The sequence below is a fragment of the Canis lupus genome, chromosome X (genome assembly GCF_048164855.1).
Source record: "Canis lupus baileyi chromosome X, mCanLup2.hap1, whole genome shotgun sequence".
Classification (NCBI taxonomy): domain Eukaryota; kingdom Metazoa; phylum Chordata; class Mammalia; order Carnivora; family Canidae; genus Canis; species Canis lupus.
In genome coordinates this window covers 43814320-43840016 of record NC_132876.1, presented here as the reverse complement: position 1 = coordinate 43840016, position 25697 = coordinate 43814320, and the positions used below count along the sequence as shown (strand labels likewise).

At 37.9% G+C, this 25697-nt stretch overlaps 1 protein-coding gene across 2 annotated transcripts in view; it reads left to right on the top strand.

Annotated features, from left to right (window-relative positions):
• RNF128 (ring finger protein 128) overlaps positions 1-25697 on the top strand; it is a 123750-nt gene that overhangs the window by 72309 nt on the left and 25744 nt on the right. For both annotated transcript variants that reach the window (XM_072818113.1, XM_072818112.1), the window contains exon 2: positions 17150-17397. In XM_072818113.1, coding sequence (XP_072674214.1) covers positions 17150-17397 — 248 coding nt within the window. The remainder of the gene's footprint in view (positions 1-17149; positions 17398-25697) is intronic.

The following is a 25697-nucleotide window of genomic DNA, read 5'->3' as shown; positions in this document are numbered from 1 at the left end:
CATAGGCAGAGGGAAAAGCAGGCTCCATGCTGCTAGCCTGATGTGGGACTTGATCCCAGGACTCCAGGATCATGCCCTCGGCCAAAGGCAGGCACTAAACCGCTGAGCTATCCAGGGATCTCCAAATTGGAACATTTCAAACAAAAATATGCTATATAGAGCTTTACTTAAATGTATACTTCTGACCATAAATGTGATCTGGTCTAACCCATATGCATTGCCTGATGTGGCCTTGATCTTTTGAAAGGTTTGATCACCATTTGTGCTTTCGGTTCCTCTTATCCCAGGTTAGGTATTCTGTTCCTGATGTCTTTGTCACAAATGAGGTTCGCACCCACTTTCCCCCATTGCTTGGTTAAGTAGCACCTCATTGGCTAAAATGGCTTTTCGTTTTTCGTGATGGCCATGGAAGTGTAAACTGCTGTTGGGGTTTTGCCCGGAGTTTACTTGAGAGGGTGCCACAAATATTATCTAGGGATGAAGAATGTTTTGTATATGTAAATTTGTTGAAGTATAACGTATATACACTAAAAAGGTCCATCAGTTGTTAGCCTATATAGCTCAGTGAATTTTCACAAAGTCAACATGCCTGTGCAGCCAGCACCTAGATCAAGAATCAGAACAGTTCCTAGAAGACTATCTCACATCCCAAGATGAATAATTTTTAACCTTTGTGCCCTGAGGGAGTGCCCTCTTGCAGCATGTGGTCACATGCAGAAACCCTCTCCTTCACAGCTCTGGAGCTTGCTAACTACAGGGACCTGCAGCCAGAGACTGTGGGGGGCTCTTTCCAAGCACAGAGTACATGTGTTTCTGGATGCAGTTCCCAGGCCAGTTTAGTGGTGCCACATTTTGCTGTTAACACCCACTTTGGAGCCCTCTGTGCAGAGCACAAGGGCTCTTTGTTGTTCTATTTCCTGTTCTCTTTTCTCTTTAAGCTGCATGTATGTCTTTCTATATATCATGGCACATACTTGCCGCTTGAATTTGCCCATAGGCTTGTTTCAATATTGATTTCTTTGGAAAAGAAAGTTTGGTGATTCATGCCTGACTTCAAGGAGGCCGTTTTAGGTTCAGAACCTAGTCGTGATTTACTTGGTTTTCATGCTTGAATGCTCCAGTTAGATATAAATCAGTGATTTTGAGTTAACCCTATTTATTTTCAGCTTTTTTTTTAAATGAAGATGGTCTAGAACTCACTTGATGATGATGATGATGATGATGATGTGTATATTTCTCTCGATATTAATCCTTATCATTTCAGATAAAATGTTGAAGAAGCTTGGTGAAATGCTGACTGGAACTAAAGTCTTAGCTTTAAAAAAAATACAAAACAATTAAAGAAAAAGAAAATACACCAAAATGTTAACCTTAGCTATTTCCGGTTGGTAGAATTATGGGCGATTATTGTTTGTTTTTTTTTTTCACTAGGTTTTCTGTATTTTCTGAATTTCCTCTACTGAATATATTTTATACTTGTAAAAATACTTTTAAAAACGCCACATATTCCTATAGCATTGATAAATCCTAAAGAAAGCATTAATGATGTGACTATAGCAACAACAGGAACAAATCATATCTGATAATAGAAATGATTTACAGACTTATGAGAATTCAAAGAGTTCCTTTGGCCTTTTGAATGTATCTAACCTGTATGATTGTTAATATTGTCCTTTCTTGTTAACACTAATTGGTTTCTTCATATGTAAAATAACCTTGAACACTAAAGAATTTTAAAGGCTGACTTTTCCTATTTTAATATGAACTGTTTCTCTTTACCCTTCATATCACTATTTAGATATTTTTTCTTTCCCCTCCTTATACATATACATGCCTCACCCCTGTCTTGCTATTTTTGTTTCTTTCCCATGAGAAGCCTGCTTCCTCATTTGCCTCCTTCAGTATCTCTTGTTTTCAGTATTTACAAGAATAGTGCTAAGTTTACCAGCTTGGTATGAAGAATCCAGTATGTTGGCAATTTTCACCTATGACACACTGGGTTCATCTGATGACAATTTTTGCCATTTAAGAAAAGAGGAAAACTTGTTAGAGTAAGGGCAGAGGAGAATCATGGTGTTCTTATTTTATACTTTATTAAGGATATGCCCAACATAACAAGCTCAGTCAAGGTGGTATTTAAGACATTATTAAAATGGAATCACTTCTCTCTCTGCCTATGTCTCTGCCTCTGTGTGTGTGTGTCTTTCAGGAATAAATAAATAAAATCTTTTTAAAAAATAAAAAAAAACTGAGCTTCCTTCTATGTGGTTCCACTTCTTTTGAAGTGAAATTAAACATAACAAATCACTGCTCTCATATCTAACAACCTTGAATGTGTCCACAACTTACTTCTGCAATCTCCACAAAAACCTCCCATGAACCATGTAGTCCTCCTGATTCATTATGTATTTTCTTATGTTCTAGCATTTAAGATAAATTCAAAATGCTTTTGTTGGTTTTGCTTTAGGTATTACAGCGAAACTGTTTCCTGAAAAGTTTTATTACACATATGAGTTAAATAATAGTTCGTATTTGCTTTGCAGTTTTTAGTCCTCAAGCCTTTCACATGCAATCATTTGTAGGGTCCTTTGGGAACTCAAAGACTGTTTAACAACATTACTATGGGAAAATGTGTTGCCTCTACTTCCCAACAACTGACTTACAAATGCATTTTTGAAACACAACCCATTAGGGTTTCCTGTGTGGCATTTGTTCATAATGATAGCCTGTTTATTATATTTGTCCTGATCATGCTGGTTTAGAATTTTCTCTGCTTATTTATTTTCCTTGTAACGTCGACTCTAGCTCTACCCTACCTTTTCCATGGTTTTCACCTTAAGGATTCTGCATTTTGTTTTCCTAACCTATGGTCCAACCTATGGTGATCTGACAAGTTGGCTTATTTTAATAGCATTTGTAATGTTCCTGAAAGTTTTAGGAACATAACTATGATTTGTAACTTAGCCATTAACATATTTTTTAGTTGGTAAATCTTTTCTATTTTAGAGTATCTCAGCACTCACTTAGAGGAAAGCCAGATAAGTATGATTATACTGAGGGAGGTCTTCACTCATAGATCTGTAAGCAACCTATATTTAACATTGTCCCCAGGTATTTGGAGTTCAGTGGTATTTCAAATTCTTGTTTTCCACCACCACCATTTCATTTTGGCATGAGGACAGGATGTTTAAGACAGACTGGCACTGGCTAGTGCCAGTCCACCAGTCACTTCCCTTGCTTTACCTCCAACCCCCAACCCTTTTTTGCCATTTCTCTTTGACTGGTACCTTTTGGTTGAACTAATGAAGAAGAGGATATTGACTTACCTTGAGTGATGTAATTAAAGACTAACGGATTATTCTTTGATGATTAGGGAAGCTCCATGATTGCTCTATTTTAATTTCAATCTAGTGTACCAAAGGTGAATGTGTTCTATTTGAAATTGAAAGACAGCATATTACAGTGGAAGAATGGGTATCCTTGAGTCAGACTGCTCAGCCTGAATTCCAGGTCTACAAATGAATAAATATGTGATCTTGGGCAAATTGTGAACCTGGACTTTATCTGGTTCATACAAAGTGGAATAATCATGCCCTTTTTCTGTGATTTTATAAATAAAGTGTTTGACATGGAGTGGATATTTAGCAAATGTTCCTCTTGAATCTTTTGCTGAGAGTTTTATTAATAAACAGTATTTCTCCTTTGGTTATTACAGCTGTTCACTTCCACATTTTGAAATATGTAATTATTTTATATGTAAAAGCAGGGGGGGAAATGCCTGACATCCAAGTTGCTGTTTTTCTGGGCAATTTTTGAGAAACACAGGGAGAAATCACATAATCAAGAAACTAAAACAACTATCTTGTTCTCCCTGTGTGTTTCCATTCTAAGCAGGAACAACTCTTTAAAATCAAGATGTTGGGATCCCTGGGTGGCGCAGTGGTTTAGCGCCTGCCTTTGGCCCAGGGCACGATCCTGGAGACCCGGGATCGAATCCCACGTCAGGCTCCCGGTGCATGGAGCCTGCTTCTCCCTCTGCCTATGTCTCTGCCTCTCTCTCTCTCTCTCTGTGACTATCATAAATAAATAAAAATTAAAAAAAAATTAAAATAAAATCAAAATGTTAAGCTCTAACAAAAGGAAAGGCTGTGGACCTTTTGATAGCACAGTGACAAAGAGAGGAGACTTAAATGAATCAAATGGATTTTAATTTGAACCTCAATTCTGTTATGTAATAGATTTATAACCTTAGCCAGATTAACCTCTTTAAGACTCAGTTTTTTCACCTACAGAATGGGAGGTGATAATCGTACCTACCTCTAGGGTTATTGTGATGGAGGGATAAATCAGATAATATATAAAGCATGAAGTACACAGCCTGATTCATTAAAGGATAGTTTAACAACCTACTCACCCTCATCTGTAGCATTTTTGGGGGGATTGGCAATGCACATCTCTGCAGGCCTTCTCAGAGCCTCTGATATATGCTCAAGAAGCACTGTTCAGCTTTGTTCAATGAATTATTTTCTAAACTTACTTATCTGTAGAACCTCTTTTTTAAAAAAAAAAATACTTAGCACCTGAAGTAGAATTTGGAAAACACTGATTGCCATTCATTTTATAACTCCCCCCTCCTTCCCTCCTCCTCCTTTATTTAATTAGACTGGCCTCAGATTTTAACTGTATCATAGTATTGTCAATGTCAAGGAGTAACTAAACTAGTTATCTCACTCTGGTAAGAACAGAATGTTTTCAAATATGATGACAGTTATATTTCTTTGTACTAATGTACCTTTTATATCAAATTAATGCGACTTCAAAGTGTAGTCACTACAGTCTAAGCTTATTTTTCATATTGACTTTGAGAAACAATTTATTGTGGAAGTATAAAAACACAAGAGAGACCAGTTTGTTTGTTTTTATATTTAGTGGGTGTACCTTAGTACAAAAGTTCGCTTTTGTAATGCTTCATACAGGAGGAAATTTAATATTCTCAGTTGGTAGAATGTCCTTATTTATGAATTGTTTTTGGCAAATGATATCAAAATTTCTGCAGAGACATACCAAATTCTCTTTTTCTCTAATACAGAGATCTCCTAGAATACTAATGGGACATCTGTAACTTTTGTGCCCTTGGGTTCTTATGGCCAGATCAAGATGAATACTGTATCTCTAAACACAGTGCTCTTCATAATTTTAGTGACTAATGAAATTTCCAATGTAATTCCCCTATCACAAACTATATCTGAAGAGCATGTGTGCAAAAAGAAGTTCCAATTTAAACAAAGTTTTGAATACACTTTATGACCAGCACTGTTCTGGATGTTGTGATAGGGGAAGAGTGAGCAGGGAGTAGGTAAAGATAAATGATGTGGTCCTTTCATTCCGGAGAGGTCACCTTTACAGCCTTTATTGCATTTTTTTTTTTTTGGCTAATGATATTTTAGTCTGACACTGAAATAATTTAGATGAGGCTTTTAGATCCATACCAATTGGCATTCTCTAGAGTTCAGAAAAATTTAAGGTACAAAGTGTATGTCCCTTCCATACATTCTTGTACTGGTTTCATTTGGTCTGAAAGGTTGAGGGTAAAGTGGAAGATGGTGAAGACCATTTCCCAATTTCATTGTCAGTCTAGGCTATGGCTTGGTTTTGTGCTCATATTTTCTCCCTGGGTACAGCAACAATTTATTCACTGGAACTCTCCTTCTCAAGGTCTCATGTCACAGGGTAACAGAACTGATTAATGCAAAAACAAAGAATCACCAATAATTTTTTTTAAGATTTTATTTATTTATTCATGAGCGACCCACAGAGAGAGAGAGGCAGAGACACAGGCAGAGGGAGCAGGCTCCATGCTGGGAGCCCGATGTGGGACTCGATCCCGGGTCTCTAGGATCACAGCCGGGGCTGACGGCGGTGCTAAACCGCTAAACACCGGGGCTGCCCACCAATAATTTCTTATGCTCGTTTATATACATTTTCTTTGCCTGAAACCCCTAAATCTCTTATCCTTTTTTACTGCCTAACAAATATCTAATTGTTTTTAACCTGTGGTGTATATGTTGCTAGTCAGTAGTTGCTTCACCATCAGATATTCTTACAGATTCTGAACAGCTCCGGATATTGCACAATTTATTCTCTCAAAGTATTGGGATAATTGTATGTATTGAATAAATACATTGATGCTGTAGAATTTACCAACTAACCTTAGAAAACATAAATAAATAGCAACAACAAATGTTGAATTTGCTTTCTAGAAACTTTACTACCCCCAAAACAAAAACTCTGACAATAGAACTTCATAAAAATTTTAATACAATAACAATACCATATTAATGACATAACAGATATACTATAATTTCTGCATGGTCTTGCAATAGCATATTATTATTTTCTCTCCCTTAGTATCAGCACAAATTTAAGGTTTATAGATATTAAACGTCTTCCAGCTGTTTCAAGACTTCTCTTTTCTGTCCTCTGAACCTCCTAAGTGGCTAAATTACCAGTCTCCTATGAGCCAGGATGACTGGATTTTACCTTGAGCTTGGAGCTAAAATGGCGTCTGTCCTAGCTCCTGAATGTAAATGGAAGACTGAGGTATAGTCAAGCCCCAGGTTGGAGAGGGATTATTGCCATTAGTGCTGCTCTGGCAGTATGATAATTTCAAAGGGATCAGCACAGTGGCAGTAGGCATCACATTAAATCCAAACTCTATAGAATAGAATTAGCGTTTAACTTTATCTTTATATATAATATGTCCTTGATGTAGGCAGACATGCTCTATCAAGATATGCCATCTTTGAATGTAGGGAAGAAGCACACCTTACACTCTGTCCACTGCAATTATCTTTAAGGATGAATTTCTTTTCAGATTGAATCAAGATTCAGATTATCACTATGTACAGCGTACTTAAAATGGCATTTATCAAACATTTATTTGGCATGTAGTATGTGCCAGGCACTCTACTAGATGTAGATATAGTGATGAAAGACCCAGTCCCTAACCTGAAGGAGTTCATAGCGAAACGCAAAGAAACCAGATAACTTTGAGGGAGGTCTGCACTAGACTGTGTAAATGCTGAATACCTAACCCAGATGGGTGGAGATCTTATAAAAGGAGGTTGAACTTTATTCTGTAGGTAAAATGGAGCTCCTTAAGGGCCTTTAGCAAAGGAATACTATGAGTGTTTTTCCTTTTTAGGAAAATTTATCTGGTAGCTGTGAGAAGAATGAATTGGAGGATTAAATACTGGTGGTTTGAAGACCAGTTAGGAGGTTGTTACATAGATTTAGGTAAGAAACAATGGAGAGGCAATGGACATGTATTATAACAGGAGAGGAATGGGCCTGTTTCTGATGTGGCTAATTTTCAAACTTCTCTGTATGAAGTACTTACTGATAAAAACAAAATAATTCTATTGGCAGAGTTTTCTATGCAAAATGAAGGATTAGCATTGATCTAGCCAGAGAGAACCACTATCTTGAAACTCCTTGAGCATAACATCAAAGTGCAATTCAAAATTCGGGCCAATATTTCTGAAAGTATGGGCCATAGACCACATGCAGCAAAAGAACCCAGAGAACTTCTTAAACTGCAGATTTCTAAGTCTAGCCTCAGACAGACTGAATCAGGAAATGGGGCCAGGGAGTTCAGTGTTTTAACAAGTTTCTCAAGTAATCAGCATGAATATTAAAGTTTGAGAATCATTAATCTAGCCCAACGGTTTTAAAAACAGAATCTGGGACCACTGGTCCCTCAGACTCGCTCGAGGGTCCATGAATTGAAAACTGTTCTCATAATAATACATAGACATAATTTGCCATATTCATTGTGTTGATGTTTACACAGGTGGTGTAAAAGCAATGGTGGGAAACTACTGCTGGCACCTTAGCAGAAATTAAAGCAGAGGCACCAAACTGTATCATATACTGTATCTCTATGCATTTATAGTAATAAAAAATCCAGCTTCACTTAAGAATGTCCTTGATGAATTAGTAAGTGTAATTAATTTTATTAAATCTCTGCCCTATCATGCACAACTCTTTTTTTGAATATTCTGTGTGATGAAATGCGAGGTAGGCACAAAGGACTTCTGCAGCATCCCAAAGTATGATGGTTGTCTGAAGGAAAAGCACTAACATGACTGAGTTGTGAGCCGAAGTAGCTTTTCTTTTTTTAAAGATTTTATTTATTTGAGAGAGCACAAGTAGGGGGAGAGGCAGAAGGAGGGAAGCAGGCTCCCCACTGAGTAGGAAGCCCGATGCGGACTTGATCCCAGGACCCTGGGATCACAACCTGAACCAAAGGCAGACACTTAACTGACTTGAGCCACACAGGCACCCTTGAAGTAACCTTTCTTTAAACAGCTCCTTTTTAATTTAAAAATACTACTGGCGGGGATCCCTGGGTGGCTCAGTGGTTTAGCGCCTGCCTTTGGCCCAGGATATGATCCGGGAGTCCCGAGATCGAGTCCTGCGTTGGGCTCCCTGCATGGAGCCTGCGTCTCCCTCTGCCTGTGTCTCTGCCTCTCTCTCTCTCTCTCTGTCTCTCATGAATAAATAAAATCTTTAAAAAAAATAAAAATACTACTGGCAAACATGTAATTCAGACTTGAGTATTTGGAAGAACTTTTCTAAAACTTGAATGAAGTGAGCCTGTCATTTCAAGGGAAAAAATGACAGTATTTGTTGCTAATGGTAAAATCTAAGTATTCAAGCAAAAGTTAGAGTTTTGGAAAACTTTATCTGCCACATAAACTTGACAACTTCCTAATACTTAGGCTTTTCTGATGAGATCAGTGGTGATATTAAATAACCATGATTTTTTGATATTGTATAATCTTAAATCACTATAAGATCTGCATAACTCAGTGAACTAGTACTTTTCAAATGGCCAATACATGATATTACAAAACCATGCATGGATAAAGGATCCATTTGGTATGTAAGATAGATTCATCCAAGCATTTTCATTTAGTACAAAGAGTTCATTGATATAGTTTCAAATTCTATTTTGCACCTTACGTTTAAGAAACTACCACTTGTTGAGTTTTGGTGTAGTATCAAAGAATATCTACAAGTATTTCAAAATGCTATTAAATACTATAAATACAATTTTCTTTTTTAAAAATATTTTATTTATTTATTCCTGAGAGACAGAGAGAGAGAGAGAGAGAGGCAGAGACACAGGCAGAGGGAGAAGCAGGCTCCATGGAGGGAGCCTGATGTGGGACTTGATCCCGGGACTCCAAGATTATGCCCTGGGCCAAAGGTAGGCACTAAACCCTTGAGCCACCCAGGGATCCCCTAAATACAATGTTCTAATTACAAATCTGCATGACTACAGATTTCTTTCATATACTGAAACCAGAAAAATGGATCACAATAGATCTAATGTGGATATGAAGATCCAGCTGTCTTCTATTAAGTCTGACATTAAAAAGGTTTGCACAAAAGACAATGCAACTTAATTACTTTTTTGGGGGAAATATTTTTAATTAATTAAAACTGTCTATTATGGGGAGCCTGCATGGCTCAGTTGGTTAAATGTAGCCTCAAGTCATGATTCCAGAGCCCCCCCCCACCCTCATCAAGCTTGGCCTGGGGCTCTCAGCTCAGCAAGAAGTCTGCTTCTCCCTCTCCCTCTGCTTCTTCTCACCTCGTGCTCACTCACAAGCACTCTCTTAAATAAAATCTTTTTAAAAAGGTCTATTATATTAACATCTATTTACAACTGTGATTTTATTTTTTAAAGATTTTATTTATTCATGAGAGACACACACACAGAGGCAGAGACACAGGCAGAGGGAGAAGCAGGCTCCATACAGGAAGCCTGATGTAGGACTCGATCCAGGGTCTCCAGGATCACACCCCGGGGTGAAGGCAGATGCTCAACGGGTGAGCCACCCAGGTGTCTCACAGCTGTGATTTTAAATGAATGAATGAATATTTTAAAAATTTCCCAGTGTTAAAAAAATTTCCCAGTTTTAATTTCTAATATGGTAACTATAAATAGAAATAATGTACGTAACCAGCAGTTCTTTGGATTCCTTAATACCTTTAAAGAGTATAAAGGAGTCCTGAGACTAAAAACTTGGAGAAATGCTGATCTAGCCTTCTGGTTCTTAACAATATGCTAAACATACCCTAATGGTAGTCAGAATAGTCTAGACAGGACTAGGTATTTTTAAATAATAATTCTAAGAATTGTTAACCTGTGCATATGACCTGTCATCCACAAATTATGCAGATGTGACCTTTGAACAGTGTTGCTTTCAATTCCCTAGTGTCTTTAATATGCTGTTTTCTGAGGAGTCCCAAGTGCCAGAAATTTTTTTTGGTGCTATATCAAACTGAGACCTATTCTGTATTTTAGTATTGTTTTTCAAAACCTATAGCAGAAATATCTGTGGATTCAAGGCAGAAAGAAAGGCAATTTGCCGTACTATGGTTGTCTACCTCTGCATCATTTTTTTTTTTTTGGCTTAAAGGAATGATAATAAAAGGTGATTTTAGTCTTTTTTGCTGTCACCATCCCTCCCCCCAAAAGGTCATTTGTTAACAATACAGAACGTTAAGAACCATTGCTTTACCTAACAGCTAACCTGTACTAATGCCTGTTTCGTATTCTGCAACAGACCAGAATATAACTAAAAGGCTAGTTAGGAGTATAGTGACATATTTATAGAGGTGTGGAGTACTGATTTGTCTGGTTCCCAGTAAACCACAGACCTATATATCCAATACCTTTGAGAAATCATTTGTATATCTGTTGAGGTGCAATAATAGGACTATTATTTTTTAATCAAGAGAGTTGATATGAAGAAGTCAATTTAGGAAACCTAAAGTCAGTTTATCTGTGGCTGGGAATAATCAAAAGGGTCAAGAAATGGGGATCCCTGGGTGGCTCAGTGGTTTAGCACCTGCCTTCAGCCCAGGGTGTGATCCTGGAGTCCCGGGATTGAGTCCCACATCAGGCTCCCTGCATGGAGCCTGCATCTTCCTCTGCCTGTGTCTCTCATGAATAAAATAAAATCTTTTTAAAAAAAGGGTCAAGAAAGTCACAAAACAGGAACTTGAAGGAAGATGAGCTAGTCAGGCTTAAAAGTTTACTTTTTTTTCTAGCTTAAAAAATGCCACTTAGGACTCCTTGGTCTTATGACCTTTAGTATTGCTCTTTGAAATACATTGACCTTCCCTAGTTGCTCAAAGCTGAAATACATTGACCTGCCCTAGTTGCTACAGTGAGGGAAACTGAGCCTTTGAGAGCTACTGTGAACAAAATGAATATTCAGAAGTCCACTTGAGTTGGTTCCAGATTTTCTGATGGAGGATGTTTGCTGGAGAATCATATTGGAATTTTCACACCTAGATCTTATTCATTCCACATATGAGTGAATTCAGAAGTCCTGACCTCACTATATTATCAAGATGTTGGGCAGTATTGAATATGAGAAGGTTTTTGAAGAGCTACTTAGGCCTTCAGTAGTCCTTACTAATTACTTGTAAGTCACTCATTGCAAATATTCTTTTCTAATATTAAAAGTAGGATACTAATTGAAAGAGATACTAGAACAGCATTCCATACCCCCTTGTATTTTGTGTTTGAATGCCATGCTTCTGTAAGTATGCCATCCTTATACTTAGAAGATTTTATATATTGTAAAATACTTTAGAATTTATTTTACATTTTGACACATTAATATTTAAATGTGGAAGGAGGAAGGTCCAGAAGCACAGAGCTTACTACATAGTTTATACACAGTAAATATTTGTTCAATGAATTTGTCTGTGTTCACAAATAAATAAGATTAGGCAAAAACCATATCATTAGCTTTTTGAAGGAAATTAAAGGGGTTGGCCACCAGCATGTAAACATATATATATTTTTAAGATTTTATTTATTCATGAGAGACACAGAAAGAAAGAGAGGCAAAGACACAGGCAGAGGGAGAAGCAGGCTCCTCGCAGGGAGCTGGATGTGGGACTTGATCCCTGGTCTCCAGGGTCACACCCTGGGCCAAAGGCGGCGCTAAACTACTGAGCCACCTAGGCTGCCCAAGTTTTTGTATTTTGAATAATAACTGGAAAGTGTCTTTCACCAGTAGTGCCAAGGATCGACACACTTTTGAGAGAGAGAGAGGCAGAGACACAGGAGGAGAGAGAAGCAGGCTCCATGCCAGGAGCCCGACGTGGGACTCGATCCCGGGACTCCAGGATCGCGCCCTGGGCCAAAGGCAGGCGCCAAACCGCCGAGCCACCCAGGGATCCCCATATATTAACATTTTAATTGAGTGATATTCTCTAAGAGTAGTAAGAGTTGCTACTGTCTATTTTATTACCTTTGTTCCCAAAATAGTCACAGGCAGAAACCATTATTTACTGTTCAACATGTGAAATTAGAGAGTGTGTATGTCTTCTGCTTAATTGTTACCTATTCCTAATCTATTCCTTTTCCCAAAATATTTTAGGTAACAGAGTAAAAATGCAAAAAACTTGAGCTATATGGTGTTGTTAATGATTTTTAAGTAGCAAGTTCGAGGATTCCTTATTGAATTGAGTGAATGCTATCAAGATAATTGTACCCAGAGGTGCCTGGGGTAGCTCGGTTGGTTTTAGCATCCAACTCTTGGTTTTCAGCTCAGATCATGATCTCAGAGTCATGAGATCTGAGCCCCTCTCAGGCTCTGCGCTCAACAAGGGGTATGCTTCCCTTCTCCCTCTGCCCCTCCTCCTCCCTGTCTTTCTCCCTCTCAAATAAAATAAATGAATCTTTTTTAAAAGAAGATAATTATACCCGTATTTTCCGAACTGTGCATTCATATGGCCATAGGAGAATTATTTACACCATGGCAATTGGCACACACTACAAATCAAGGCTTCCTCCTTGTTAAGTATTTACCACAACCACCCCCTCATCCTGAATGTATTAATTACATTCACGTTTTCAGTAATTAATTTTCACATTTACAGTAAAATAATAGCTTTAGGTTTCACTAAAGATAGAGAGTTGATGTAGAATGGTGGCAAAGAGCGGAGACACTGGAGCCAAACTGCCTGGGTTCAGATACCAGTTCTGTCCTTATTAGCTTGTGTTATCCTAGGCAAGCTAGTCAGTCTTATCTTTAATGAGATAATAGCAATGCCTACTTTATAGGGTTGATATGAGGATTAAATATGTTAATGCATGTAAAGCATTTAGTACAGGGACTAGTTTATAGATAAATCTTATCTGGAAACCTCAATTATCCAGAGCATGGCCTGGATTGAGGAAGCAAACAAAAATGTCACTGAGCAACCAATATAAATATCAGACAGTACTTGCACCTGAAGCCCTCAAGCTTTCTTTGGAAGCCAGTTTTACTTTTTCTTTAGACCAAAGCTTCATTGACTTTTCAGAGTTGAAAGCAGATTGAAAGTATAAAATTAGAAAGAGGGGAGAGACAATGCTAGAGGCAACAAGGGAGAACCCCCCCTCCACCCCCCAAAAGTGACCCAAAGTGAGAACTCAAAAATGAGTCAGACTGGAACAAAGAGGGAACATTTACATTCTCACTTAAAACTTGGGAAAATAACATAAGAGGCAGGGAGCATTGGGGGATTTGAGTAATGCACAGGCAGAGAAGGAGGAGGGGAATGTCAACAGATGTAAGAGATTTTAGTCTGAGGGAACAGAATAAACAAAAGGAGAATTGTAAAAAGTGAATGAGAATAGCCAATCCCACGTGCCTGGATCTGAGTGTTCATGAGATGGAGTTGTAGTGGAGATATATCAAACTGGAAAGGTCAGTTGGGACCAAATCATAAAAGGCTTTAAATGCTAGGCCAATGAGTCACTAAAGACTTTAGAGCCAGAAAGAGGCATGATGCAACCAAGTGATGGCAAAAGTCAACCAGGAAGGTAAACTCTGATGAAACTTTAAAGGACAGGGATGTAGAGTGACAAGTTAGGAGATTACTGAAGTAGTTCAGGCAAGGAAATTATGATAACCTATATTAAACAGGCAGCAGGAATAGAAGGAAGAATCTGATAATGGGAGACACCAAGAAAATCACATCTACATGGCTGATTAGGTTAGCAGTGAGTTTTCAGACAGGATTCTGGGTATTCACATCAGATGACCAGAGGCTGTGATTGGGAAATGGAAGGAGGGAGCAGTTTTTAAATCATTGCAAAGATGTGGGGATATGTATAAGAATGTTTAGAAATAGGTCTTGTATATGATTAGAAAACTAATTCAGTAGATATTTAAACTACATATAGCATGTATGAATATGAATTTCAGGCAATTGAAGCATAGCATTGTTCCCTATGCGTAGACAAAGTACATTTCTTGACTGCCCTTGTTTTTTAATCTCCATCTGACCACAATGGTCCATATTTTCCTGAGCATCCACCCCTGCCACCCACATCATATCTTCTAAAAGAATGAAAACTTATTTCTATTAGTCAAAAAGTTTAGGACACATATATGATTTAAAAAGAAATCTTTAGGGAACGCCTGGGTGGCTCAACGGTTTGAGTGTCTGCCTTTGGCTCAGGGTGTGATCCTGGAGTCCTGGGATCAAGTCCCGTATCAGGCTCCCTGCATGGAGCCTGCTTCTTTCTCTGCCTCTCTCTCTGTGTCTCTCATGAATAAATAAATAAAATCTTTTTAAAAAATAGAATAAAAAATAAAAAGAACATAATCTTTAAAATTATGTTCTAAAACTTGATTTTTAGAATTATCTCTACTTTCAAAGATTATACAGGTTACAATATCAGAAATGAATGCTGAGTTTATATAATAAATCTCTATAACCCCAAATTTTGGGCAGCCCTGGTGACTCAGCGGTTTAGCGCCGCCTGCAGCCCAGGGTGTGATCCTGGAGATGGGGATAGAGTCCTACGTCAGGCTTCCTGCATGGAGCCTGCTTCTCCCTCTGCCTGTGTCTCTGCCTCTCTCTCTCTCTCTCTCTCTCTCTCTCTCTCTCTCTCTCTCTCTCTCGCTTTCTCTGAATAAATAAATAAATAAATCTTTAAAAAAAATATATATATATATAACCCCAAATTTTCCCAACAGATGGCTTGTAAGGAAAAGACAAATACAAAAGAAAATTGAAATACTAACTGTGCTTTTAGTGCCAAAGCTAGAAATGTAAAAGCTCCCAAATAAATAGAAAAATGAGCTGCTCTCTTGCAAAATGGCCGATTCTCTAGATCCATAAGGTATATTTGGGTCAAATACTGATAGAGGAAAAAGATACAACAAAAAGCACTTCAGACTCTTCCACTTCCCATTGCTTTAGAGATTTTCTTCATGTAAATGAAAAGAGAGTAAGTCGTTAGTGCCTACCAAAGTAAGTATTGGCAAATTAGTAAAGTTGTAAAAGGTTTTAGCTAAATGGCTATCGTATATTTAAAAGCTAGTCTCTTTAGAACTTTATGGATCTGTAACAATACTCTATGAATATATTTTTTGAATTAATAACTTCAAGCAATATCATCTTGATCTTTTGAAGAGTTTGGCCACTGGGGACCATAAACTTTTAAGGGATTACTCGGGTAGTAATTCTGCTATGTACCTTGTCATTTAAGGTTTGTACTCTTAATTTGACCACTGAAAGTGTGAATACTATTTTAATAATGTACTTTTGTGTTTAAATTCTAAAGTCTATTACATTATAAATTGGGAAAATTACGTAGTTAAATCTAGTTAAAGAGATTAAGCCTTTTAGAGTCTTGTGCGCTCATGTGTGGGTGGGTGTAGGGTTGTGTTTATTTCAGATCAGAGTTTGATCATTAACCAAGATTATTAGTACCTTAACCTAGTATCAGTAGGAGGTTTCTCTGGCTGGTAATCTCTTAACATTCAAAGAACTCTATTCTTTTGCTTAAGATTATTGGTCTCAGGTCATATAAACTAGAAGGAATATACACCTTGATAAGAGTTGGAATGGCATGAGTAATCTGACATTCTCACAACAATGGGAAAGACAATGTTTGTCCTTTACTTTTTTTCACAGGATTTATATAGTTTGGGGTAGACAGAGAGGAATTAAAAAGATTAAACTTCTAGACTAAGATTTAGACTATTAGACTAAGTAATAAACTTAGTCTAATTTCAGGCTTGACCTTAGTTGGTGTTGAATAGAACCACACATTACTACTTTTTTTTAAAGATTTATTTATTCACAAGAGACAGAGAGAGAGACAGAGACCCAGGCAGAGGGAGAAGCAGGCTCTATGCAGGGAGCCTGACATGGGACTCAATCCCAGAACTCCAGGATCACGCCCTGAAGGCAGCGCTAAACTGCTGAGCCACCTGGGCTGCCCATATTAGTATTAATTTTACATGTTTTGTTCATTGCTAACCTGATAAGGTCCGTGCCGTGCAAGACCTTAGAGTACCTTGAATAAATTTTATATTGTTTTAGAGGATATGGAAAAAATGTTACATGGAGTTCTATATATATAGTGTATTTGGGCTTTTTTTTTTTATTTATGATAGTCACAGAGAGAGAGAGAGGCAGAGACACAGGCAGAGGGAGAAGCAGGCTCCATGCACTGGGAGCCCGATGTGGGATTCGATCCAGGGTCTCCAGGATCGCGCCCTGGGCCAAAGGCAGGCGCCAAACCGCTGCGCCACCCAGGGATCCCCCATGTATTTGGGCTTATAAACATTATTTATCTTAGATTACTGATATGTAAATTCTTGTACATTTTAGTAGTGAGCTCATGAAGTAGTCTATCACCTTATAAATTAGGAAAATATGTAGTTATGTATTTCAGTCCTTCCCAAATCTCAGATTCCCTAGGATGTAAGCCCTAACCTCTACCATCTGGGGACTATCTTAAGAGACAAATTTGGCCCCAAACTCAGTACTGTTGAATCATAGGTGGTTAACCTGAAGAGAGGAGAGGAGGTATTTTTTATATGTCTTAGCTTCCTTACTAAACTATGTTCTTAAGATCAGTAACCGAAGTCTCAGCATGTTTATATTCTCTGTAACATATATGCATAGTAGGTCCCCAATAAACGTTAATTGAATACATGAATATCCTTCCATTGTCTCACTGGGAATACTTTAAAATCACTTTAGCATTTGGATTTTTATACACAGAATGTTTTACCAAAACTAAAACTGAATTTATTTTCTTTAACAGGTGCAGGAGACATTGTTGCAATCATGATTGGCAATCTGAAAGGCACAAAAATTCTGCAGTCTATTCAAAGAGGCATACAAGTAACAATGGTCATCGAAGTAGGGAAAAAGCATGGCCCTTGGGTGAATCACTATTCAATTTTCTTCGTTTCTGTGTCCTTTTTCATTATTACGGCAGCAACTGTGGGCTATTTTATATTTTATTCTGCTCGAAGATTACGGAATGCAAGAGCTCAAAGCAGGAAACAGGTTTGTAATGGTCCTTTATTCCAATCTAAAAATACTTTTTTAAAAGGTTTTATTTAAAAAAAATTTTTAAGATAGCGCTCAGTCCCAGGACCCTGAGATCATGACCTGAACCAAAGGCAGATTCTTAACCAATGGAGCCACACAGGCGCCCCTAAAGATTTTATTTTTAAGTAATCTCTACACCTAACCTGAGGCTCAAACTCACAACCCCAAGATCAAAAGTCACATGCTCCATTGGACTGAGCCAACCAAGAGCCCCCAAAATACTCCTTTAATTGTAGTTTCAGAGTCATGTGTTGTAATATATTTCACTTGTTAGACAGTGATCCATGCATATGTTTTATGAAAACTGGTAGTTTTAAAAACATATCAGCTTCCATCCTCTAAAAAGTTTTATTTTCTGTAATTTGTCTATGGCCTTAATAATCCTGCTTAAGTCTTCTGACACCTCATTAGGGAGCATAGCCAGCATTTAATTATATCTGGGTGTAAATACATATGTTCTTTTAATTTTTGTTTAGTTACCAAAACATTTCATGCTAATATAGAAAATTTAGAAATCAGGAAGTACAAGGGAAAAAAAACCTTCACTCAAACCCCATATAACAAAAAATCTGTAGTCACCACCAAAAAGTAACCACTGCTATTTTACATGTATGTGTGCATCTGTGTATGTGTGTATTTGCACGTGGGATCAGGGCTGGGTAGAGAGACTAGACTGAATATCATGGGATGGCAAGTTTAAAGATCTGATTATGAATGATAGAGTGCTAGACTCCAGTCACATATTCATCATTTCTATCATATTTTAACAACTGATATATAAATAGTTACAAAATATAGAATTAATAGAGCAGAAATAGAGAAGCATCATTGAACCAGGGAATTACCTGTGGTTGTGGCCATTGATCCTACCACTTTTAAACTGCCCCTCATCCCCCTGATAGCCTCACTTTTCTCCTTCCCCACCTTCACTTCCATGGCCACTCCCATGGTCATTACCATATATGATACATACATCTTCAGTTCCTTTGGCCCTTCTCTCTCTGTTACACTTGCTGTCACAATCCAACCCTGGTTATATCCTGCTTCCTCCCTACTCTGTGCCTGCACTTTGAAGTAGCAGGAAAACACATCAGTACAGACTGATCTTCCTTTAAATTTATGACCACAGACTCAGGGTGAGCTCTCAATACTGCCAACAATTGTACTCTGTTTTCTTAGTTCCCCCCTCCCCCGCTGCTTTTGCAGGTAACTAATCATACATGTTCCTGTCTCCTTAAACCTCCAACACCTTCTCCAACTTCACTCTCTGCTCATAGTTTGGATTGTATTCCACTGAGGAAATTGAAGTGATCAGAAGGGTACTTCTCCATGCTTCTGCCACAGCTACCCATCTATGTGCATCTGTGTCTGTGTCCTATGTCCTCTGCTTTGTCTTCTGCTATTGTGAGCACACAAACATGCTATTATTGTTTCCCTTTGCATAATTACTTCTCTTGACACCAGGCCAGAAATCTTGGAGTTATTCTTTGTTCCTCTTTTACCTCTCACTTCCCAACATTACCTCCATCAGCAAATCCTGTTGGTTCTACCTTTATTAAATATCCAGAATCCAGTTACTTCTCACTACTTCCATTGCTTCCATCCTGGGCCAAGCCACCATCATTTCTTACCTCCTCTCCTTCTCAAATATTCTCAACATAACAGCAGAGTGGTGTGCTATTTCTCCAGAATGCTCAATAGTGATTTAATGCTTCTAGCTTATCATATAGTAAGGGCAGGAATACATTTTTATATGTACTGAGAAGTTCCTCCCAAGGCAATGAAATTCTGGCCACTTATGTACTCTTTTTTCCAATAAGCAAAGATGAACCCAATTTATTTGGGAGTGGGGGAGCAGTGAAGATTTCTCTATTGAAGTTAATTGAATTTAGGAACAGACTAGAAATTGAAATCTTATTATAAAACCTTCATGAAGATTAGACACAAGTATATTGTAATGAGTGATGATTATCTCAATGTTTAAAGTTAATTGACTTCTGTTCCTCTCAGAGAAGCCAGTTATCCCATTGGTGGCAGGTTCAGCCTGTTACTAACTGTAGTCAAAAGGATGTTTAAAATTCTTATGCCAAGCCATTCAGTAGTTTCACAGTATGTTAATATTTGACATTTATATATTGCACTGTTTTTATCTCTGATGTTGGAGAAAAATTGGTATCCAGTATGACTTAAAGGTTATGGATACAATAACAAGAGTGTTTGGTTTGCATATGTTCATGGTTCAGTATGTATTTCTGTATTCCAGGTACTATAATAAATCTGTTAACATGGCATTAAACCCCATCAGAAAGTAATACAGTTTATAAAGAACTGGCTGGTGTCACATAAATTCCATTGAATATATAATTCTGGTCTCATCATTCAAGTAATTTTCATAGTTTATAATATATTTTATGAACATTAACTTGTGTAAAAATGGTCAAGAATAGCATCACAGGGTGCCTGGGTAGCTCTCAGTTAAGCATCCAACTCTTGATTTCTGCTCAGGTCATGATTACAGAGTCATGGGATCGAGCCCTGAGTTGGCCTCCATGCTCAGCACAGAGTCTGCATAAGATTCTCGTTCTCTTTCCCCCATCCCTCCCCTCTGCTCATGTGCTTGCTCTCTTTCTCTCCCAAATAAATAAATAGATAAAATCTTTAAAAAAGGAAAATTAGCATGAAAACTCGCCTTTTAGAGAAGGCTTTGGAAAGGGCTTCTTTCACTACTTATTGGGCTATATCTGTGTATCCTTCAGTGACTAAAGTATTAAATATATGACTGGTAATCCCTTTTCCTTATTAATATTTGAGGGTATCACGATGTCATTTACATGTTACTCAATTTTCCTGACTTCTTATTTATTATTAAAAGGTAGAGCTTAATGGTTATATATAACTACCACTAAATACTTAACTGCATTATTCTCATTTCACAGGTAGAAATAGTAATGAAACTGAGTTATGGAAACTTACCTTCATTAGAATATTAGGAATTCATTAGAATATTCAGACATGTCTTCCCTCTGAATTACTATAATGCATAGGATAGAATGTCAGGCAAACTGACAAATGTGTAGCCATGAATTTTGATGACCACGATGCCCAAATATAATGGGCATCACATAGTGGCCACATGTCTGTATGTCATAGAATGATGTGTGAGAACACATATCATCCCTATTCCTGTGCATGGAAATCTTTTAAACAAATGAAAAATGTCAAAGGGTTGTAAATGAAAATGACATATTAGGCATTTCATGGTGGATTTGTGTCCACACTGGGAACAACCCTAACCTGAGACAAGGAAAATTATGGAAAATGTTATGGTGTGCTCAAACTAGTGAATTTGGCCGTGACCACTATACACTTGACTCTGGCATGAGACACCCAGAATTTGGGGTTATAGGCCATATATCCTAACTGTACTTAAGCAGTTAATATTCAGTGGCAACAAGGCATGTGTTGGATTGAACATTAGCTAGTGAAATAAAAGAGGGCTCTAGGTGAAATGGAAGCTGACCTAGGTATAATGGAAGAAGCTGAATTAACTTTTAAGGAGGAGTGACTTTCAGAAGGAAAGAATTTACTCTTTGAAATAGACACATTGGAAGGAATCATCTGGCAGGAGGGGGGAAAATGGGAATCCATTTGGAAAGATGATAAAGCCTTGATAATATGGGCACACAGACCCAATGCATAATGCTAGAGAGTGTTAGCACTCACCATTGGGAAAGAGCATATATTTGTGTTTTTTTAAGATTTTATTTATTTATTCATGAGAGGTACACACACACACACACACACAGAGAGAGAGAGAGAGAGAGAGAGAGAGAGGCAGAGACACAGGCAGAGGGAGAAGCAGGCTCCATGCAGGGAGCCCAACATGGGACTTGATCCTGGGTCTCTAGGATCACACCCCGGGCTGACGGCGTGCTAAACCGCTGAGCTACCAGGGCTGCCCAAAGAGCATATATTTGACACAACAGGGTCTGTTAACTATTTTACTACAAACGGAGGCCCAAGTACCCATGGGATAATGGCCTTCCATTTTTCACTATGGAAGCTCAGGGAGAGCATCTTTGAGACACATGAAGATCCCCAAACTTGTGGAAAGTTTTTGAGTGAAATTGTAATTTACATTGCTGATCTCTAACTTATCTTGGGCAAAGAGATGGACCAAAATAAGACAAGCTAGTAGGAACAATATTGAATGATACCCATATATTCCTCATGGAAGGGAGATGGCCTTCCTATACCACAGTCAATGGGAATCTATGACTGTTTAATAGTGTAAATTGAGCCAAATGATTGGTTTTGCCCTCAACTAACATGGAATCCAGAAAAGACAAGAGTCATCCTCACTGGTAATAACACTTGTCTGTAATAATATCTAGTATGTGGGCAAAAAAATTCTAGGAAGTTTTCATAAACACTTTTGTGATACTTCCTTGATTTATTTTGTAACCAAACTATCATAATCATATTGTGATATGGTATAATACTAGTATTGTTGGCAAAATTCAACCTCCTTATATAAATAAATCATGTGATAGTCAAAACTGAAACTGAACTAAAACCTCCAAAGCATATGATACCAATGGAGAGTGATTGGCCCAAGGAAGAATTAGATTTAGTTCCATTACCATATTAAATGGCTCTATACATGTTTATCACAAAGTTCAAGTAGTCCTGGAATAAGGGAGTAAACATAATTACACTGATATATCAATATAAAGATGTTTGAAATGGTCTTACAGATTGAAAGAAGCCTATGTGCACCCTTCATTGGCTTATGCAAGTATTAGGTATTCTTATGTTGCTCTGACTGCCCCTTATGTATATAAATGCTGTACTAGCTGCAGAAGTCCAAATAACTATGACTCTTTGTTGTTAAAAAAGACCTTGATCAAGAGATGGGGGGTGGGAGGCACCCAGGTGGCTCAGTTGGTTAAGGGTCCAACTCGATCTCAGCTCAGATCTTGATCTCACATGTCATGAGTTCAAGCCCCATGTTGGGCTCCATGCTGGGTGTGGAACCTACTTTAAAAAAGAAAAGAGAGCTAGGAGATGGGTTGTGAAGAAAGATAGCACAGTTGATCTAGTTGCTTACTCCTTTCTAGTCTCCAAGGGAACTGTGACTGGCCTTTGGTCAACCCTGGGAATATGGCCCACAAAGTGTTCTTTATGTTAGTTTTTGATTATTTTGTTACATACACCTGGAGCGGTAGACCATGCTGTACCAGCTTGTCATGGTTGCTTGGTACTACAGTAAAGCCTGATGATATGTACCTATTTTCATTGTTGGGGTCCTAAGTTTCAGGAAGTATGGCCAGTTGCTAGCAGGATTACATATTGACCCATCTGAGCCTCAGACCCTAAGACTCAAACTGGTTCCCTGGGCAAAGATATGCCACATGTGTCTTTGTAGTTTGCTACCAAAGAGATAGCATTGCTTTGCAGTCTCACATGAGAAAGAACTAAGCTACATTAATATCTTAAAATTTGTCCTTGAGCTTTTTTTAAAAAGATTTATTTGACAGAGCACAAGTAGGGGTAGTGGCAGGCAGAGGGAGAGGAAAAAGCAGACTCCCTGCTGAGCAGGGAGCCCTATGCAGTGCTCCATCCCAGGACCCCAGGATCATGATGTGGGCCGAAGGCAGATGCTTAACTGACAGAGCCACCCAGGCGCCCTGTCCTTGAATTTAAAGCATGACTAAAAATACTTGAAATGTTTCTGGTTATGTTAGGTTTTCTCCCATAGTACATGAAATTAACTGGAAGACTTATCAGGTGTCTGCATACCATACCACTGTCCATATATACTTGTGGTGGGTATATTTGTATGTATGTATCTGTTCCTGCCCAAATTTGAGACTTCTAAGAGCCTTTTACAAAACCATTATTTTGGCTCTTAGATAAGAAGGGCAGATCAAACAAATTACTCTCCCAGTAGGACCTAGTTTTTATAGTCTTTCTCTGACTCTCATTGAACAAAAGGAAGCTCTTATAATGGGTCTCACGATTTTTTTTATATTTGCTTATTCTAATCTTATATTTACATCACTAATTCTAAAGGTTTTGATTGTCTTTTTTGAAAAACACAATAATCTGAGTCATAACTTATCTACAGGGTCAAATTCCCCCTTCCCTCAAGCTCTTCCTTCTAGTATGCATTTCCTCACACCATTCACAGTGATCACCTTCAGGCAGGAAGTCTGTACTCCTATTTATTCCCCTCTCTGTAGGTCCTTAGACTTAGGGGGAACTTTTTTTATAGCCTGTACCTCCTCTTTCCTTTAGGAATGCTTCATTAAAATATTATGCATAGGTTTTTATTGAAAAAAAAGAGATTTCTTTCAGCTTTCATATATCTGAACAGCCACATGACTTAGACATTGATTTTGTTCACAACAAGAATAGATCCGAGGAAAAGAATCTTGTTACCATAATTCTTGATTCTGTTCTATAAATTGAGTCAAATTTTTAAAAAAAATTGAAAAAGAAGAAAAAATTTTAAAAGAAGAGATGTGTTAAAGCCAGAAAATCTGGGTTTGCTTATATCCACGCTCCTTTCTTTCTTTTGCACACCCTGCCCCCCCAATCAAGTAATTAGGTTTGACTCCCTGCCTAGTGTTATTCATGTGGGTTTCAAAGCTGAATGAATGCCTTGGGACCAAAAACCAGGCTGACAAATCACCAGCCTGGAACATTTATTTTGCGTACTTAGATGTAAATACACCAATAAACTAGGTAGAATACCTTTCTTTGAATTTATAATTTACAAATTGAACATTGTCATATAATATTAAGAATTGGCTTGACTTTTCATTTTCAGCCGAAATAAAGTCTTGCTCAGAACTAAGAAAACTATATAGCCGAGATTTTTCAGTGACTAGAATGATCACAGCTTTTGAATAGATTAATGACATTAAGCTTCTGTTAAAAAAGCTGGCTGACAACCAAGCTTTTTTGAATTAGTCTTCAATTCTGTTGCCAAATATTCTTATACCAGGTATCTTTTTGGATTGGAGAGGAGGCAGGGAGAGTCTGTTGGTATGAAGAGTTGCTTAAAAGAGTTCCCCAAATCACAGTAAGTAGCGAATTTAGGAAGTATTTGAAGATTGGATAATAGCTGACTTTGAGGTTTTTGGTTTTTTTCTTATTTCTTTCATTTATCTTCTTCACAAAGAATGTGAAGCCTTTTAAATGCTTCTCTGCTATTACACAATGGAGGCAGTGTACTATAGTGTAGAGATCCTGGGCTTTTAAAGCCAGATAGAACCTGAGCTTGAATTGAATCACAGCTCTGCAACTAACCAGCTGCCTGGACTTTAGTCAAGCTTCTGAACCTTTTCTTGTCTACAAAACTTAGATATTAAAATACCTATTCCATAAGGTTGTTAATGATTAAACAAGATGACACGTGTAAAAAAGCTTAGGGTTGAACCTGACCACGGTGGAGGGCCGATACCTGTTCCCTAAACCTTTCTTTCCCCAAATTTAGTGGAGTAGAGGCTTTTAATGAGTACAACTGTGACTTTGATGAGAAAATCATGAAATTGTTTTAATTTCTAAATTCAGAAGCTATTTTTTGAGGAACTACTAGGCTCTATGGAAAATTTTAAAAAATGGTTAAGGCCCAGTCCTCCAGTTACTTGCAGTAGGAGAGAAAGACACATGAATAGTACAGTAACAGAATATGATAAGAAGTGCAGTGGCACCTGGGTGGCTCAGTGGGTTAAGTGTCTGCCTTCAGCTCAGGTCATGATCCCAGGACCCTGCATCAGGCTCCCTGCTCAGTGGGTCATCTGCTTATTCCTCTCCCTCTGCCCCTCCCCCCACTTGTGGTCTCTCTCCTTCTCAAGTAAAATCTTTATAAAAGAGGTAGAAACAATGTGCTATTGGAATTTATAAGGTAGGAGGGAATTCTGAAATGGTGGAAAGGCATCGAAGAAGTGTCCAGTGTAATTTGTGTGTCCAGTGTAATTTGTGTAACAAACTAGATAAATGCTTGAAGTTGTTTTTAAGGAGTTAAACACCAATTACACTTTGCTTTGGGACACATTATCTTTAAATGTGGAGGCATATTTGGGCATCCATAAGTTTGATTTAAGTAACATATCCAAACATATGTATTTAATATAAACTGCTTAATCTTCATGTTGTTCTCATATTTCAGTTTTTAGAGGAATGAATGCACCTTGGAAACTCTTGCTGTCATTGTGATTTTGAGTACTAATGGCAGTATTGTGAGA